The 17235-nt window shown below is 41.9% G+C and overlaps 1 protein-coding gene across 2 annotated transcripts in view; it reads right to left on the bottom strand.

Annotated features, from left to right (window-relative positions):
* LOC115137186 (fibroblast growth factor 12) overlaps nt 1-17235 on the bottom strand; it is a 115300-nt gene that overhangs the window by 2512 nt on the left and 95553 nt on the right. For both annotated transcript variants that reach the window (XM_029673330.2, XM_029673327.2), the window contains exon 3: nt 14423-14526. In XM_029673330.2, the coding sequence (XP_029529190.1) occupies nt 14423-14526 (104 nt within the window). The remainder of the gene's footprint in view (nt 1-14422; nt 14527-17235) is intronic.

Here is a 17235-nt window from a genome sequence, read left to right as displayed (position 1 = left end):
AAATTGAGCTCAGGTACATCCTGTTTCCATTGATCATCCTTGAGATGTTTCTGCAACTTCATTGGAGTCCACCTGTGTTAAATTCAATTGATTGGACATGATTTGGAAAGGCACACACCTGTCTATATAAGGTCCCACAGTTGACGGTGCATGTCAGATCAAAAACCATGAGATGAGGTCGAAGGAATTGTCCGTAGAGCTCTGAGACAGGATTGTGTTGAGGCAGAGATCTGGGGAAGGGTACCAAAAAATGTCTGCAGCATTGAAGGTCCCCAAGAACACAGTGGCCTCCGTCAATCTTAAATGGAAGAAGTTTGGTACCACCAAGACTCTTCCTAGAGCTGACCGCCCTGCCAAACTGAGCAATCGAGGGAGAAGGGCCTTGGTCAGGGAGGTGACTAAGAACTTGATGGTCACTCTGACAGATGCGAGAACCTTCCAGAATGACAACCATCGCTGTAGCATTCCACCAATCAGGCCTTTATGGTGGAGTAGCCAGACGGATGCCACTCCTCAGTAAAAAGGCACATGACAGCCCGCTTGGTGTTTGCAAAAAGGCACCTAAAGGACTCTCAGACTATGCGATACAAGATTCTCGGGTCTAATGTAATCAACATTGAACTATTTGGCCTGAATGCCAAGCGTCACGTATGGAGGAAACCTGGTACCATCCCTACGGTGAAGCATGGTGGTGGCAGCATTATGCTGTGGGGATGTTTTTCAGCGGGATACTAGTCAGGATCGAGGGAAAGATGAACGGAGCAAAATACAGAGAGATCGCTGATGAAAACCTGCTCCAGAGCGCTCAGGACTTCAGACTGGGGCGAAGGTCCACCTTCCAACAGGACAACAACACTAAGCACACAGTCAAGACAACGCAGGAGTGGTTTCGGGGACAAGTCTCTGAATGTCCTTGAGTGGCCCAGCCAGAGCCCGGACTAGAACCCCGATTGAACATTTCTGGAGACCTGAAAATAGCTGTGCAGCGAGGCTCCCCATCCAATTTTGAGAGGATCTGCAGAGAAGAATGGGAGAAACTCGAGGCTGTAATCGCTCCCAAAGGTGCTTCAACAAAGTACTGAGTAAAGGGTCTGAATACTTATGTAAATGTGATATTTCCGTTTTTATTTGTAATACACTTGCAAAATGTTTTTTAAAAAACTGTTTTTGCATTCTCATTATGGGATATTGTGTGTAGATTGAGGGAAAAAATGTTTTGATTAATTTTAAAATAAGAAAAAGGGGTCTGAATACTTTCCTAATCCACTGTATGTTAGGTTTTTGCCTGAAGGGGTGTCACCAGTGGAGGCTGTTGATGTAAGAAATTAGGAGCATGGGCTATGGGTGTTTGCTATGATTACATTACATTCAGACATCACAATGAGCACATCCTCCCCACATTCCCATCCACTGGGTATTACAGGTATAAAATCCAATACAATGGTGGAATTTTAGCAGAATAATCCAAGTCGACCTCTAGAAGATCCTACACTCTTAGCACCTTTTTTCTATCTGGAACCTATAAAAGGGCACTTTGGCTGTCCCCATTTGAAGAAACCCTCTGTGGTTCCAGGTAGAACCCTTTTGGGTTCCATGTAGGACCCTTTTCAGAAAAGATTCAACATGGAACCCAAAATAGTTCAACCTGGACCCAAAAAGGGTTATCCTATTGGGACAGCCAAAGAACCCTTTTGGAACTATTTTATTCTAAGAGTACGTCTTACTACAGAGAGTAACATTTGATCTAGATTTCTCCTTTTTTCCAGGCCTTGGAATTGGATGACTGTGCCATTGTGTCATAGTACCCTCGAGCTGTGCACAGGTGGACAGGGTGGAGAATGTGATTAATCAGAGCACAAAACACCTCAAGTACTGTGTACACACACACCTGACACATGCTGTAGACATGGACGAAAAGACAGAGATCGCCCTGTTTAATGTTTCCTGAAATTCAACCTGACAACATTATCTCTAACATCACCCCTCCATTATTTCAGCAGATGGTAATGTTTCCTTGAGCTCCAAGGGATGTTTTGTGAGGAAGACAGCATGTAGGACAGTGGGGGAAGAGAGGGAGGGAGAGCAGTGGGAAATTGAGGGATGGAAAAGAAAACGTAGAGAATATAGTAGAAGGCTACATGCAATGAAATAGACAGTCATGTCTTTTTATATAACCATCTGACCACCCAACCCAGATCAATCTATTCAGATATAAGATCACATTAATGAATAAAAACGTACATTGTCTACAGTGGCGGTCGGTGACGTTTAAGATGAGGGAGGAGCATGGCCTTATTTCTATTACAGCATATTGGAGGTTGCTACAATTTACCCTACGAATTCAAATGTACAACCTCGGTGCAAAGGGCGAGAGAAAATATTGAGTAATCAAGGTGACAGACAGTGACACATTCAATACCACTTGACACACTCTTGCCTGCATCAAGCTGATCTATGGTGTAATCATTAGTCCAACAGTTGTAAACAAGAGTTTCTATTGGACAAATTCAGGTATGTTAATCCCTGTTTCGTTACGTTTGCTTCCGTTTAAGAAACGTTTTTCAAAAGAATTGGCGGAATGAATACATCCCTGATCACCGCAAACACAGTTCACTTTCATAGCAGCCACATACAAACAGCAGGATCATTTGTTCATTGTATAATTTGTCCTCGCATCTACGCACTCTCCTCCTCTCACCTTTTCAGTACACAATAAAACAGCTGTCTGTGACCATGCAAAAAAAAACTTTCCATGCCATACCATAACCGCTAATCTCTACATACGGCCTACATCGTTGTCACCATATTAGCTAATATTATAGAAAACATCAAGGGCGCAACTTTCAATTGGGACTGGGGGGGCATGACCCCCCCTCACATTCTAAAATAGCATTTTTGTCCCCCCAGTTTTATCATTTTGCACTGTAATACCAAAAGCGGCATCGGACCATGCGGACGCCTCAGAGCGGTCTGGTAGGCTGTTTGGAAGTTTCAGCCGGCTGGATTTAGGACCGCACGGACACCACAGAGCGTGCGGACAGGCTGTGTGAAGGCAGCTTCTGGAAGGCATGGTGCTGCTGTCTGCAGCTGCTGTCTCTTTGTGTGTTGTGCTTTGTCTCTGAGGTGTAAAAGCAAGCAGAGATAAAACTGTCTATACTTTAATTGACTGATGTAGCTGGCAAGGTAACTTCTGTTGGACTAGTAGTGTAACTGACATGTAATGTTAGCTACAGTAACATCCCCTCTCGACTGAAGAGAATGAACTAGCTAGCTAGTAGCTACCACAGCCAGTTCAGCTCTAGTCTCTAGCTATCTGTCATGTAGCTGTATCTAACAGCTGTTATGTGTATGGAAAAGTTTTCTAGCCTTTTTGTCCCGTTTCAACAGAGGTAAATTAACTTGGATAGTTTTCATCCGTTAATGTACCATTAGAGCTAGCCAAAAGCTGGCTAACGTTAGCTAGCTAGCTCATTAACCTTAGCTATTATCTTTGCCTCAATCACACTAGACCTGAATTAAAGAAATGAAACCAGAGGCCAAATGATTGAAGACCAATATTCAGATGTTTTTTTAACAGCACAATGTGAGTTTTTATTAGAGTCAGTATAGCAATGTAACGTTATTGATCTGTCAGTTTCCCTAGCAAATTCCCTACTTTTCACATTTACATGGTATAAACAGTTCTACAGGCTACACTGTCATGGTGCACAGTTAGTACACAATACTATGCTCATCATGTCTTAGCAGGATCAGGTGGTGACAGGTGTCCCAGCAGGGTCAGACAGCAAAGGAAGACCAGTCTACGGAGCTCAGGTGAATTATACAGGATATTAGCTATAACAATCTGTGAATGGATACAAAGTTCCATCTTGAATTCATGGGTAGTCCTACAGTAGCTACAGGACAGCAGATTAAAGCTACAGTCTGAGATCTGAAATAATGGTAATTTCAATTATTGAACCATTGATTCTATTCTTGAATAATATAATGTATAAATGTACACCAAGGTAATTCTTTATCATGCCTCATCTGAACAGGATCCGATGGTGACAGGGGTCTCGGCAGGGTCAAGGCAGCCAGGGAAGTCCAGTCTGTGACGGCGCTGAGGTTAACTTTTGCAGATACAACACTTTATTCTCTCTGTGCAGCAAACATTGGACAAGCAAGAAGCTTAAAAAATGTAAACTATTTAAAGGCAGTCTGACAAACCTCAAGTTGATTTCCAAACTGTATCCAAGGTTGATAGAGGCTTTTCCTGATGACACAAAAAATGTCAAACAAAACTGTGAGGAAGACCTGAGACACACAATTGATGATGATGATGATGAATGGACACAGATACGTTTGAATGCCCAGTCATGTTCATGTAATCTCAGACATACTGCAGTTTAAGACCATCCATAGAGCATACTATACTGACCAAAAATATAAATGCAACATGCAACAATTTCACTGAGTTACTGTTCATATAAGGAAATCAGTCAATTGAAATAAATTCATTAGGCCCTAATCTATGGATTTCACATGACTGGGCAGGGGCGCAGCCATGGGTGGGCCTACCCATTTGGGAGCCAGGCCCAGCCAATCAGAATTGGTTTTTCCCCACAAAAGGGATTTATTACACACAGAAATACTCCTCAATTTCATCAGCTGTCTGGGTGGCTGGTCTAAGACGATCCCGCAGGTGAAGAAGCCGGGAGACACAAAAGGGGACACATTTGCATGTTATGATCTTTTGAAGGCTGGCTGAATTCTTTCAAACCGTATGTTATTTTATCTTAGCATGTATACAGATCCTCCCTTCTCCCTGTTTTTGTTTGCTTGGAAAAGTTAATACTGGAGAATGTTATCAGAAGAAACTGTAACCTGGCATCTATAGCAGCTAAGAAATGCATTGCCATTAATTGGAAGGTTGGTTATTCTCCCACAATGTCACAATTGTTGGCAGAAATGTCAAGTTATGTTTGATTTGATTTATTACAAGATTAAGTGTATACTGTGCAACTTTCACAAGGTCTGGGTGCCTTATATGAAATACTGTATGAAAAAAAAAAAGTTCTGTATTGAAAACATTTTTTAGTGCAGCAGTTGCAAATAGATATATTTTTTTCATGGCACACTAGACACCCGTCTGATTTGCATCTGCCTCAGAGGACTAATCCATTGAGGTCACAGGGACACGGTCCAAGAATATGGGGATTGTGGCTCAGATGCACAAGGCACGTAAGTCTCTCTCCAGAATGCCTTCTCTCCAGCCATTTCGTAGGTATTCATTGTTTCATAACTTCATTGTGTGCATTGTTTGCTGTGACTATCAATTCCCAATTACATATATCACCAGTAGTAGCCCACATTTACCGTTAACTTACGGTAATTTCTGTTAATGCCTTCAATATATTATTATTACAGTTATTGGGGCGGGGTAGCCTAGTGGTTAGAGTGTTGGACTAGGAACAGTGGGTTAACTGCCTGTTCAGGGGCAGAACGACAGATTTGTACCTTCGAATCCCTGAGCTGACAAGGTACAAATCTGTCGTTCTGCCCCTGAACAGGCAGTTAACCCACTGTTCCTAGGCCGTCATTGAAAATAAGAATTTGTTCTTAACTGACTTGCCTAGTAAAATAAAGGTACAATTTTAAATTTTTAATTATTTTTTTATTTTATTTAAATTGACCATTCTCATTGTCGTATTGGACATGTGTTTTGCAGCAATCCCAACCTATGCTACACTTGTGAGAAACACGTTTTTGTTCATTACATTCAATTTATGAATTTTGTCAATATATTGATCGTCTTTCGTTTGAAATGCTCCTGTCAATGTTGAGTAAGGACCTGCACCTGAATATGGATATAGAAGTAGGACTAGTTTACCTGGCCTGCGTGCAAATGTAGGCCTATAAATGTGCCCAGTTAGGGATGTCTGATAGTATTTCTGATTGTCTTAACTCACTGTGGAGCTTCGCAACATAATTCTGAACAGCAAGTAAACAAAGTTTGTTTTTAGAATCAATTGAGAATGACAATAGTTCCTCAGTGTTTTAACAATATTTCCAGCTCTCTCCCTTTCGATAACCACTTGGCCTTAAAGGGATAAATGTAATGCTCTGATCCAGTGGAATATTCATACCTGATTACTTCTTATCCCTTGCGCAAATAGCCTACAGCTCTCTGTCCCAAGCTCACTGGCTCGGGAAACTCTGAGGGCCCAGAATATTTTATACAATGTTTCAAGTTTGCTAGTGTGAGTTTCGGCGACCCAGTTAATACAATGTTTCAAGTTCGTTGCAGACAGGCCATGAGTAGCCAATGTGATTTAAAGGCTATTAATTTGCAGGCTGCAATGTTGTAGTCTATTTTTAAAAGTTGGCAATGGCAATAAAAGTTCATTTTATATTTGTATAATTTTCATTTAGATTTAGATAGAATGTAGATTAACCCCAGACAAAGACTATTATAAATTACATTAAACTGTTCCACAAAAATGTACAAATCAAAATCATAACTACCACATAGATTGGTAGAAATGGTAAGATAAATTGGCACTCTAAATGGAAAAGGTTGCCGACCGCTGGTGTAGCCTATTACCGGCAACTTCAGGAGCTTAACAGCAGAATCTGCGAAGGCCAGCAGCAGAGGGAGGATGGTCAGGAACAGGTTTTTTTCTTCTAGTTAGGCTATCTTGATCTCTGGCTCCTTCTTGAGTCATTTGTGTGTCTTAATTATTTAATCAAACAGCATGCTTAAAGCATCAGACCAGTGCAGTAGATATAGCCTAGTTGATTTTATTAAAACACATGTCTATACATGGAAAAATAAACGTTTGAAAACTTTCACCAATCGATTGGTTTATTTTTTTGTCATGGACAGCCCTAGTAGAAATGCAGAAAATGAGCTTCAGAACCCCAAAAATTCTTAGGGAGGACCCCCAGACCCACCGCCAGGTTATGTCCCCCCACTTCTAAAACCAAAGTTGCGCCCCTGGTCAACATAGCTAGCTACTAGAACTGACGCATTAATAAACCTAGCACAATGAGCCTCCTATGTTTTGTATTGAAGTCAATGTACCCAGAGGAGGACATAAACTAGCTGTTCTCCGGCTACACCATGGTGCTACCCCAGAGAGTGCTGTTGAGGCTACTGTAGACCTTCATTGCAAAACAGTATGTTTTAATCAATTATTTGGTGACGTGAATATATTTAGTATAATTTTATCTAAAAAGGATAACTTTTTTTTGACTGTTTCACTATAATAAAAAAAAAATCTGAAATTCACCTTCCTCCTCTGAGGAGGCTACACTGATTGTCTATTTCTAATGAACTTATTATATTCAATCCAAACATTTTACTTCTTTATATCTCTATCTCCTACAATGAAAGCAGTTCTTCCTCTAAGGTTTAATAACCCAGATTGCCCGCCTTAGGCTGCTTCCAATGTTAACATTCACTTCTGCTAATCATGTATGGCTCCCCCTTATAATTCCTGAGTAAATACCAGTTATTTTGAGTTGTGTTACCAAGCTCACTTTATACCAAAGAAGAACACTGACCAAGTAATAAGGCTCAGTTCCAAGCAGCGCAGGGCAAGCTGAAGACAGCTCTCCACCCAACACATCTCACTGGATTTGGGGGACGGGGAGATGCTCCCCCTTCTCCCATCCCGCTCCACAGCCACGTTAGCAGATTAAGGCTTAGTAAATCAACAGGGAGACCACTCTATATAGACAGCTAGGCTAATATGGGAGCCAAGGCTGAGCCAGGAGAAGGTCAGATGAGAGATACAATGCAGGCTATAGAATCAGATCAGTTGGCTGGAGTCATTGGTCACGAGTCTCTCCAATAAGAGGGAGTATTTTATGTCATAATATCTCAGTCCCTGTTCTGGAAAAAATAGAATACAATGGAATTCATCTCGGAAGACAGAATCAAATATTCTGTGCTAGCTCCAAATACTATATATGTTTTTATTTTACAGAAATTAAAGAACGATGCAAAATAAATGGTTGATAACATTAAACATTATTATTGAAGCAGGAAGATAAATTACCCAGTACACCTCAAAACTGGAGGTCACTCACTTTATTGTGCTGTGATACCCGTACTATCAAGATTAGAGGACATCAATCTTCCACTGTTTACCCGTCATGGTTGCCATTGATCGATTTCTAAAATGGAGGAGGGAATCGCAGCCAGAGCCTCCTTATTACACTCTCATCACCAACCATCATCATCAACTACAGCAACAAATGTCTCATCCTCCTGATAACACTGTCACACTTATGACCTTATATAATGCAAACGTAGCGGTAGGAAACTGTAGCTACAAAGGTTATTTTCATCAGACACAGATCTTGATGAAGTAAAACGACAAAAAAACGAACACCCCGACAAACAACACCTCAGTATAACAAGCTAGACAGCAATCAACAGGATCGGTACACACGATCACACTTTTTTCTTTTGGTTCCTGGGTCATTCCACTAAAAGAGTGTCTTTTGCAACCGTTTGATATTTTAAGTAGAAATTGTGCACCAACACTCCATTTTAAAATCCTGGTATATTAGTGCACTTTCATATAGTCCACATAGAGAATTATTTGACAAAAGTGTGAACTGAACTCTTATTTCAATTTGGTTTAAATATTCCTTTAAAATAGTTTTTTACAAAAGAAACATGGAACATCTAATATTAAAATCACAGAGTAAAAGCAGGTGAGCTGGTTCTACTCTTTTTGGCCATTTTCTGGTGTTTTGTGGTGGAAAACTGAGCAGGTCGAGCATAACACATGAACCCTGTTCCCCATAGATAAATGCAATAAACATTTATTGTCATGAATCTTGACCTAGAGGTTCTGCAGAGTGGTCACTAGCTGGCACAGCCATAAAGTCATAAAATCTAAACCTAACCCTAACCTTAACCTTAATGCGTAACCCTAACCTTAAATTAAGACCAAATAGCAAAAATAAGAATCATGAATTGCAGCTGGCCCATCTAGCGAAAATCAGTCAGTTATGCTTCCAGGGCAAGATTCATGACAAACGTCAACCTGCTAGACCAGGCCTGGGCAAAGGCCGGCCCGGGGGCCGTATGCGGCCCGCGACCTGATTCAATACGGCCCACGGAATCATGCTCATATCACAAAGAATTTGAAATAGTAAAGTTTTAAAGGCCCAATGAATACTCACCTTTGGGTAATGATTTAACTCCCACCACTTGTGGGACATTTATTTTGAAGGCACGTATAATAACAACTGCACGAGGACAGACAGTGACTGACAGTCTGACACACATGTCACATTTACAAATAGTAGCTAGCTAGAAATTGCTCAAAAATTAGTTTTCCACATATTCAAAGAAAAGGAAAGTAGACAATGAATGTAGGGTGTTCCAGCAAGAATGGACATCGAAATATTTCTTTATTGAGGTATCAGGGAAAGCTGTGTGCTTAGTGTGCAAAGAGAGCATCGCTGTCTTGAAAGACTACAACTTGTCCCGACACTTCCAGATGAAGCATGCAGAGAAATATAGGAATATGTCTTCTGAGCAGAGGGCAAGTGCATCGAAAGAGTTGCTTTCTCAGTTGCAAAAGCAATAAGGACTTTTCACAAAACTGCATTCAGCAAACGATGGAATTGCGAGAGCTAGCTATGTACTGTCCCACAAAATTGCTAAACATAGCAAGCTATTCGCTGAGGGCGAATTCATTAAAGAACGTTTAATTGACCCTGCAGCAATACTTTGCCCTGACAAGAAAGAGCTGTTTCAAAATGTTTCCCTGTCAAGATGAACAGGTACACGGCGTGTTGAGAATATTGCAGAGAATAATTGAAAGACAAGGTAAAGGATTTAATCTATTTGTCCTTGGCCCTGGATGAGAGCAGTGATGCACGTGACACGGCGCAGGTGTTGATATTCTTACAAGGCATAACCCCAGACTTTGAAACTACAGAGGTCAATAAGTGTGTGACAAAGCTGGGACTGAGTGTTGAAAAGTTATTCAGTGTGACCACTGATGGGTGCCCAAACTTGACAGGAAAAAACATAGGCCTTTTGAAAAGGATACAAGATCAAGTAGCTGAGCTGAATCCAGATCAGAAAATGATTTTCCTGCATTGCATTATTCTTCAGGAGATGCTCTGTAACTGTGTTCTGAAAATGAGCCATGCTGTGGATACAGCCACTAAAGTAGTAAACTTCATAAGAGCAAAATCTTTAAACCACAGGCAGTTTGTCTCACTGTTGGAAGAGACAGAGTCGGGTCTTACAGATCTCCCCTACCACACAAACATGAGATGGCTGAGTTTGGGGAAAGTGCTTAGAAGGGTGTGGGATCTGAAGTTGGAGATTGTTGAGTTTTTGCAAATTAAAGGAAAATATGTGGATTTCCCTCACCTGCAAGATAAAGAATGGTTGGCTGATTTTGCCTTCACCATGGACATGATAGCCCTCATGAATGAACTGAATTCCAAACTACAAGGGAAGGGCCTTTTTGCACATCAGATGTACATCCTTGTCAAAGCCTTTAAGGGAAACTTACTACTCCTTTGACCTGCCAAGTAGAAGCCAACAATCTCACTTACCTTCTGACACTACTAGTCTGATCCCTATCAGATGACCAGCAGGAGAAGTATACTTCGCTGCTGCGTGCTTTGAACTGTGATTTTTCTCATCGTTTTGAGGATTTTCAAAGTGTTGGAATTGACATGCTGTTGGTTTCCTCTCCTTCACCGTCAATGTGGATAATGCTCCCACTGACCTGCAACTTGAGCTTATCGATCTTCAGTCTGATGCAGTGATTGGAGAACTATTCAAAACCATTTCACTGACGAGGTACTATACATCTCTTGATGAACAAATCTTTCCAAAGATTAGGAGTCATGCTCAGAAGATGTTTGTACTGTTTTGGTCAACCAATGTTTGTACTGTTTTGGTCAATGTAAACTCAGCAAAAAAAGAAACGTCCTCTCACTGTCAACTGCGTTTATTTTCAGCAAACTTAACATGTGTAAATATTTGTATGAACATAAGATTCAACAACAGACATAAACTGAACAAGATCCACAGACATGTGACTAACAGAAATTGAAAAATGTGTCCCTGAACAAAGGGGGGGTCAAAATCAAAAGTAACAGTCTGGTGTGGCCACCAGAAGCATTAAGTACTGCAGTGCATCTCCTCCTCATGGACTGCACCAGATTTGCCAGTTATTGCTATGAAATGTTGTCTTTCACCAAGGCATCTGCAAGTTCACAGACATTTCTGGGGAATGCCCCTAGCCCTCACCCTCCGATCCAACAGGTCCCAGACGTGCTCAATGGGATTTAGATCCGGGCTCTTCGCTGGCCATGACAGAACACTGACATTCCTGTCTTGCAGGAAATCACGCACAGAACGAGCAGTATGGATGGTGGTATTGTTATGCTGGAGGGTCATGTCAGCATGAGCCTGCAGGAAGGGTACCACGTGAGGAAGGAGGATGTCTTCCCTGTAACACACAGCGTTGAGATTGCCTGCATTGACAACAAGCTCAGTCCGATGATGCTGTGACACACCGCCCCAGACCATGACGGAGCCTCCACCTCCAAATTGATCCCGCTCCAGAGTACAGGCCTCGGTGTAACGCTCTCTTCCTTCGACGATAAACGCGAATCCGACCATCACCCCTGGTGAGACAAAATCGCAACCCGTCAGTGAAGAGCACTTTTTGCCTGACCTGTCTGGTCCAGGGATGGTGGGTTTGTGCCCATAGGCGACGTTGCTGCCGGTGATGTCTGGTGAGGACCTGCCTAACAACAGGTATGCAAGCCCTCAGTCCAGCCTCTCTCAGCCTATTGCGGACAGTCTGACACTGATGAAGGGATTGTGCGTTCCTGGTGTAACTCGGGCAGTTGTTGTTGCCATCCTGTACCTGTCCCACAGGTGTGATGTTCAGATGTACCGATCATGTGCAGATGTTGTTACATGTGGTCTGCCACTGCGAGGACGATCAGCTGTCCATCCTGTCTTCCTGTAGCGCTGTCTTAGGAGTCTCACAGTACGGACATTGAAAGGTATTGCACTGGCCACATCTGCAGTCCTCATGCCTCCTTGCAGCATGCCTAAGGCACGTTCACACAGATGAGCAGGGACCTGGGCATATTTAATTTGGTGTTTTTCAGAGTCCGTAGAAAGGCCTCTTTAGTGTCCTAAGTTTTCATAACTGTGACCTTAATTGCCTACCGTCTGTCAGCTGTTAGTGTCTTAATGACCGTTCCACAGGTGCATGTTCATTAATTGTTTAAGGTTCATTGAACAAGCATAGGAAACCGTGTTTAAACCCTTTACAATGAAGATCTGTGAAGTTATTTGGATTTTTATGATTTATCTTTGAAAGACAGGATCCTGAAAAAGGGGCATTTCTTTTTTTGCTGAGTTTATGTGAACATACATTTTCAGTGATGAAATTTAACAAGTCAAGGCACAGATCATCATTGTATTTATGTTCCGGCCCCCTGACCATCCGCTCAAGAAAAAATCGTCCTGCGGCTGAATCTAGTTGATGATCCCTGGCGTAGTTGATAATCCCTGGCGTAGTGCATTAATGGGTGTAGGCATATTGGTGAGGTGGGGAGATGATGGGGGCTGTGGAAAGTTTTGATAGTGATAGTACTGCTCCCAAAAGTTATGCAAGACAGTCAAGTAAGTTTTAACATTGATTAATTTGAAGATTTGACTAAGATGTGTCGGGTATTTATAAAATTCCCATCGTGGGCAACTCAAAAAAACATGTTTGACCTTGATCTGAGAAAACACTGACGGTGGAGTAAACCAATGACAGTGGTTTGATCATAAAATAATGGTTACTTGTTGACAATGAAAGAACCCCCCACCCCCCTTCTCTGCATATAGAAAATCAAGAATTGCATTTTAAACTTTCATAGATGGAGGCATCAACAACTTATTAGGGATGGACCCACAGCACAGCGACATACAAAGTCAGTGGCCCCACTCTTCCCTTCTCTAAGAGCCTCACAGAGATATAACTGCTAAGAGGCCTGTTGTACACTCTTAGAAGGTGCTATCTAGAACCTAAAAGGGTTCTTCGGCTGTCCCCATAGCACCATTGAATAACACTTTTTGGTTCCAGGCAGAACCCTTATGGTTCCATGTTGAACCCTTTACACAGAGGGTTCTACATGGAACCAAAAAGGGTTATCTTATGGGGACAGCCTAAGAACCCTTTTGGAACCCATTTTTCTAAGAGTGTAGCGAGACTGTGCTTTATGTTGGGATGTCAAACAAACGAATGGCTCCAACCTCTGCAATTCCATTATTTAAGGATTTGTCCTTCCCCTTTGAAATCTGCTGTTGATCTTGGCCAGAAGAATACCCAAGAAATAAAGTACCCCCCTCCCCTCTCTATAAGCATGGTCCCAAGATACAATATAGTGCTCCAAAATAAGGGGGGTAATGGTATTTTCCAAACATGTAGGAAACATCTGTTTAGTGAGTGTATTACGCAGTGAGTGTATTATGGTCAGAGAGCATTCATAAAATCTGCATTTGGAGAGTGGTTGTTATGTGTGTGTACTGTACTATTTCTCATGGTCCCCAGAGGATGACCCAAAAACAAACTGGGAAAATATGGGCCAGTATTTATCAAGCATCTCAGAGTAGGAGTGCTGATCTAGGATCAGGTTCTCCCTGTCCATAATAATCTGACTCCTTATGATCTAAAAGCAAAACTGATCATAGATCGGCATTCCTACTCTGGGACACTTGATGAATGTGGGACCTGAAGAGAGGATTATATATCACCGGACGGGAGGTAGAAAAGGTAACGGAGGTGGAGAAATAGGGAACATGAGAAGAGGAGGGATGGAAAGGAAGGAAGAAGAAGAGGAAGAAGAGGAGGGAACAGATAGAAATGAGGGATGGAAAGATAATAGGACTTCACTGAGGCAGACACTAAATAGCTATTATCCATAAATAACCGAAGAGACAAAGGTTGCATCCCTATACAGTGCACTACTTTCGACCAGAGCCCTATGGGTGCTATCTAGAACCAAAAAGGGTTATTTGGCTGTCCCCATAGGAGAACCGTTTGAAGAACCCCTTTTGGAGAGGGTTCTACCTGGAACCAAAAAGGGTTATCCTATGGGGACAGCCTCAAAACGCTTTTGGAACCCTTTTTTCTTAGAGTGTATGTAGGGAATAGGGTGCCATTTGAGACAAACAAATGCAGACATGTTCAAATGCAGACCTACAGGGAATCTACACTGACTTGGTCCACAGTACTAAGTCCGTATTATCCAGTACAACAAAAGTACCAGTTACTAAAGAGTTTTTCTAGAACAAGTTTTAATATATCTAGAATATAATCACACACACAAAAAAACACACTCAGAGTCAGTCAAGTTTTAGAGTAGCAGAGGCAGGACTTACTGAGGTGTAGAGGAAGCCCTCTCCATTCATGGCTGCGTAGAGGCCGGCCTTCACCCCCTGGATGGCTACCACCCTCAGCCCCACTGGGATGAGGTTAAACAGAGCTGAGGAGAGAGAGGAGGAAGAGAGAGACAGGGGGAGGAAAAAAGAGAGATACATGAAGAGATACATGGAGAAAGAGACAGAGAAAGAGAGACAGAAAGACAGGAAGGGATAAGGGAGAACGAACACAGGTATAATAAAGGTCACAGTTTATTCCTACCCACCTTACTATTTAAATACAGTACAGCAGTAGAGCAACATCACAGCACTGTGACTTTCACATTTGGGAAGAGTGTTGACTGTTTAGAAAACCAGTCAATGTATTGAATAAGGTAGGCTGTGGAAGGAAAGTGGTCTATGGTGGATCTTTGAGGGAATAAGGGAAAAGGTAATAAGCGAATCAAATAGAACCTCAGGGGTATGGGAGAATGTGCCCCCACTCCCTTGTCAGATGCACTGATTCAATTTCACTCAGTGAAAATCGACAGGCTCTTTGGTTGGCCAACAAATTACCTTTGTAGGCAGAAAAGAGTAACGCATACCAAGAGGCCAGGGAGCAGCGAAGCAAGAGCCCAGAAATGATGTGTGTGTGCGTGTGACTGTGCATGCGTGTGGATGTTTAAGCATGATGGGGGTGGATCAAAAGAAATGCATGAGGGAGAGTGAAGTGGAGTCAGTGTGAGTGTATATGTGTGGGATAAAGAGACTGAACAAATGTGTACATGTGTGTGTGTGTGTGTGTACTCTGTGCAGGGGCGTCATGCCCATAGGCCAGTGGAGGAGGAGAGAGAGTATAGAGTCACACACACAGCGTTTGATTTGATTTTAGCTGCCGGTGATAATACTAGCCCCTACCATTTTATGAAGTTGGCTTTAGCTAGCCAGCTAGATAGGTTCCCAATCTCCCAACCTCATAACTAGCTACCATGTCATGTCATGCTATCAATCAAGTTATAGTAGTTTGTCTAACTACAGGTAACTGCCAAAAAGGAGCCACCAACATAAAGTGTCTTAGTAGAGCGAGCCAGAACAGCTTCAATGCACCTTGGCATAGATTCTACAAGTGTCTGTAGGGATGTGACACCATTCTTCCACGAGAAATTCCATCATTTGGTATTTTGTTGATGGATAACACTGTCTCAGGTGCCGCTCCAGAATCTCCCACAAGTGTTCAATTGGGTTGAGATCTGGTGACTGAGAGGGCCGTGGCATAAGGTTTACATCGTTTTCAAGCTCATCAAATCATTCAATGACCAATCATGCCCTCTGGATGGGGAAATAGTCATCCTATGGGGATATAGCCATTGTAGCCAAAATAATGGCCTGCCCAACATTTTTATACATGAGCCTAAGCATGATGGGAGGTTAATTGCTTAATTAACTCAGGAACCACACCTGTGTGGAAGCACATGCTTTCAATATACACTGAGTATACAAAACATTAGGAACACCTGCTTGTTCCATGACATAGACTGACCAGGTGAATATAGTTGAAAGCTGGGATCTCTTATTGATGTCACTTGTTAAATCCACTTCATTCAGTGTAGATGAAGGGAGGAGACATGTTAAAGAAGAACTTTTAAGCCTTGAGACAATTGAGATGTGGATTGTGTATGGGTGCCATTCAGTGGGTGAATGGGCAAGACAAAATATTTAAATGCCTTTGAACAGGGTATGGTAGTAGATGCCAGGCGCGCCGATTTGAGTGTGTCAAGAGCTGCAACACTGTGTATCAAGAATGGTCCACCTCGCAAAGGACATCCAGCCAACTCGACAACTGCTGGAAGCACTGGAGCCAACATGGGCCAGCATCCCTGTGGAAGACAGCTTGTAGAGTCCATGTCTGACAAAATTGAGGCTGTTCTGAGGGCAAAAAGGAGTGCAACTCAGTATTAGGAAGGTGTTCCTCATGTTTTGTACACTCAGTGTACTTTGTATCCATCATTTACTCAAGTGTTTCCCCTATTTTGGTAATTACCTGTAGCTGGCATGCCTGCTGGCAACTGGGTTGCTAGATTTTAGAAAATAAACAATTACTAGACTCACAATCCTTTAAATGTTTTACACAAATTTTAAATGTTTTAAATGTAATCTTGCACCTTAAGATAATATCATGATATTTGTGTATTAGTTATGATCCCATGATATGTGGCTCCATTGAAAACGGAATTGTCAGCTGTCCAAAGTGCTGTGCTATGGATAGAGTCCAGGCCATAATCATGTTTTTAAGTTATACAGTGTTTGTTTACAATTACATTGTTTACAAACAATGGAGTTAAGAAAGCTTATATTTAAGTTGACAGTTGAACTAAGCTCATGAGGCATTTATCAATTATATTTTTTAAAGAATTAATGGCTATGTATCAAATAATTTATTAAAGGTTCAAAAAAGGATTTACCAATCCCAGATTTTCATATCATATCCTTAAAACCATCCTAAGACCTGGCAGCATTTCTCACCACTGCTTCCTGGATTCTGAGCTAAAGCCCAGAAAAAGAAACACTGTACGGTAATTCGGGCAGCCGATAAACCTCATATTAACGCCAGCCTTGGAGCTCCATAATGCCAAAACTCACAAATAAGAGCTTCGGCGATCATTCAAGGATCACATAACAACACTAAGCCTTTCGGGATGCTTTGATATGGGCTAGGAAGAAAAAGGTTAGACTTTTTTAACAGAGAGGGATAGGTGAAATAATCCGCAAGGACACAAATACAAAAGGGATAAGGAGGGGATGCAAAAATACTCCAGCATCATGAGTGGGTGCAA

This window comes from Oncorhynchus nerka, linkage group LG11 (genome assembly GCF_034236695.1).
Source record: "Oncorhynchus nerka isolate Pitt River linkage group LG11, Oner_Uvic_2.0, whole genome shotgun sequence".
Lineage (NCBI taxonomy): Eukaryota > Metazoa > Chordata > Actinopteri > Salmoniformes > Salmonidae > Oncorhynchus > Oncorhynchus nerka.
The sequence above is the reverse complement of the archived record's forward strand: the minus strand, read 5'-3'. Positions and strand labels throughout refer to the sequence as shown.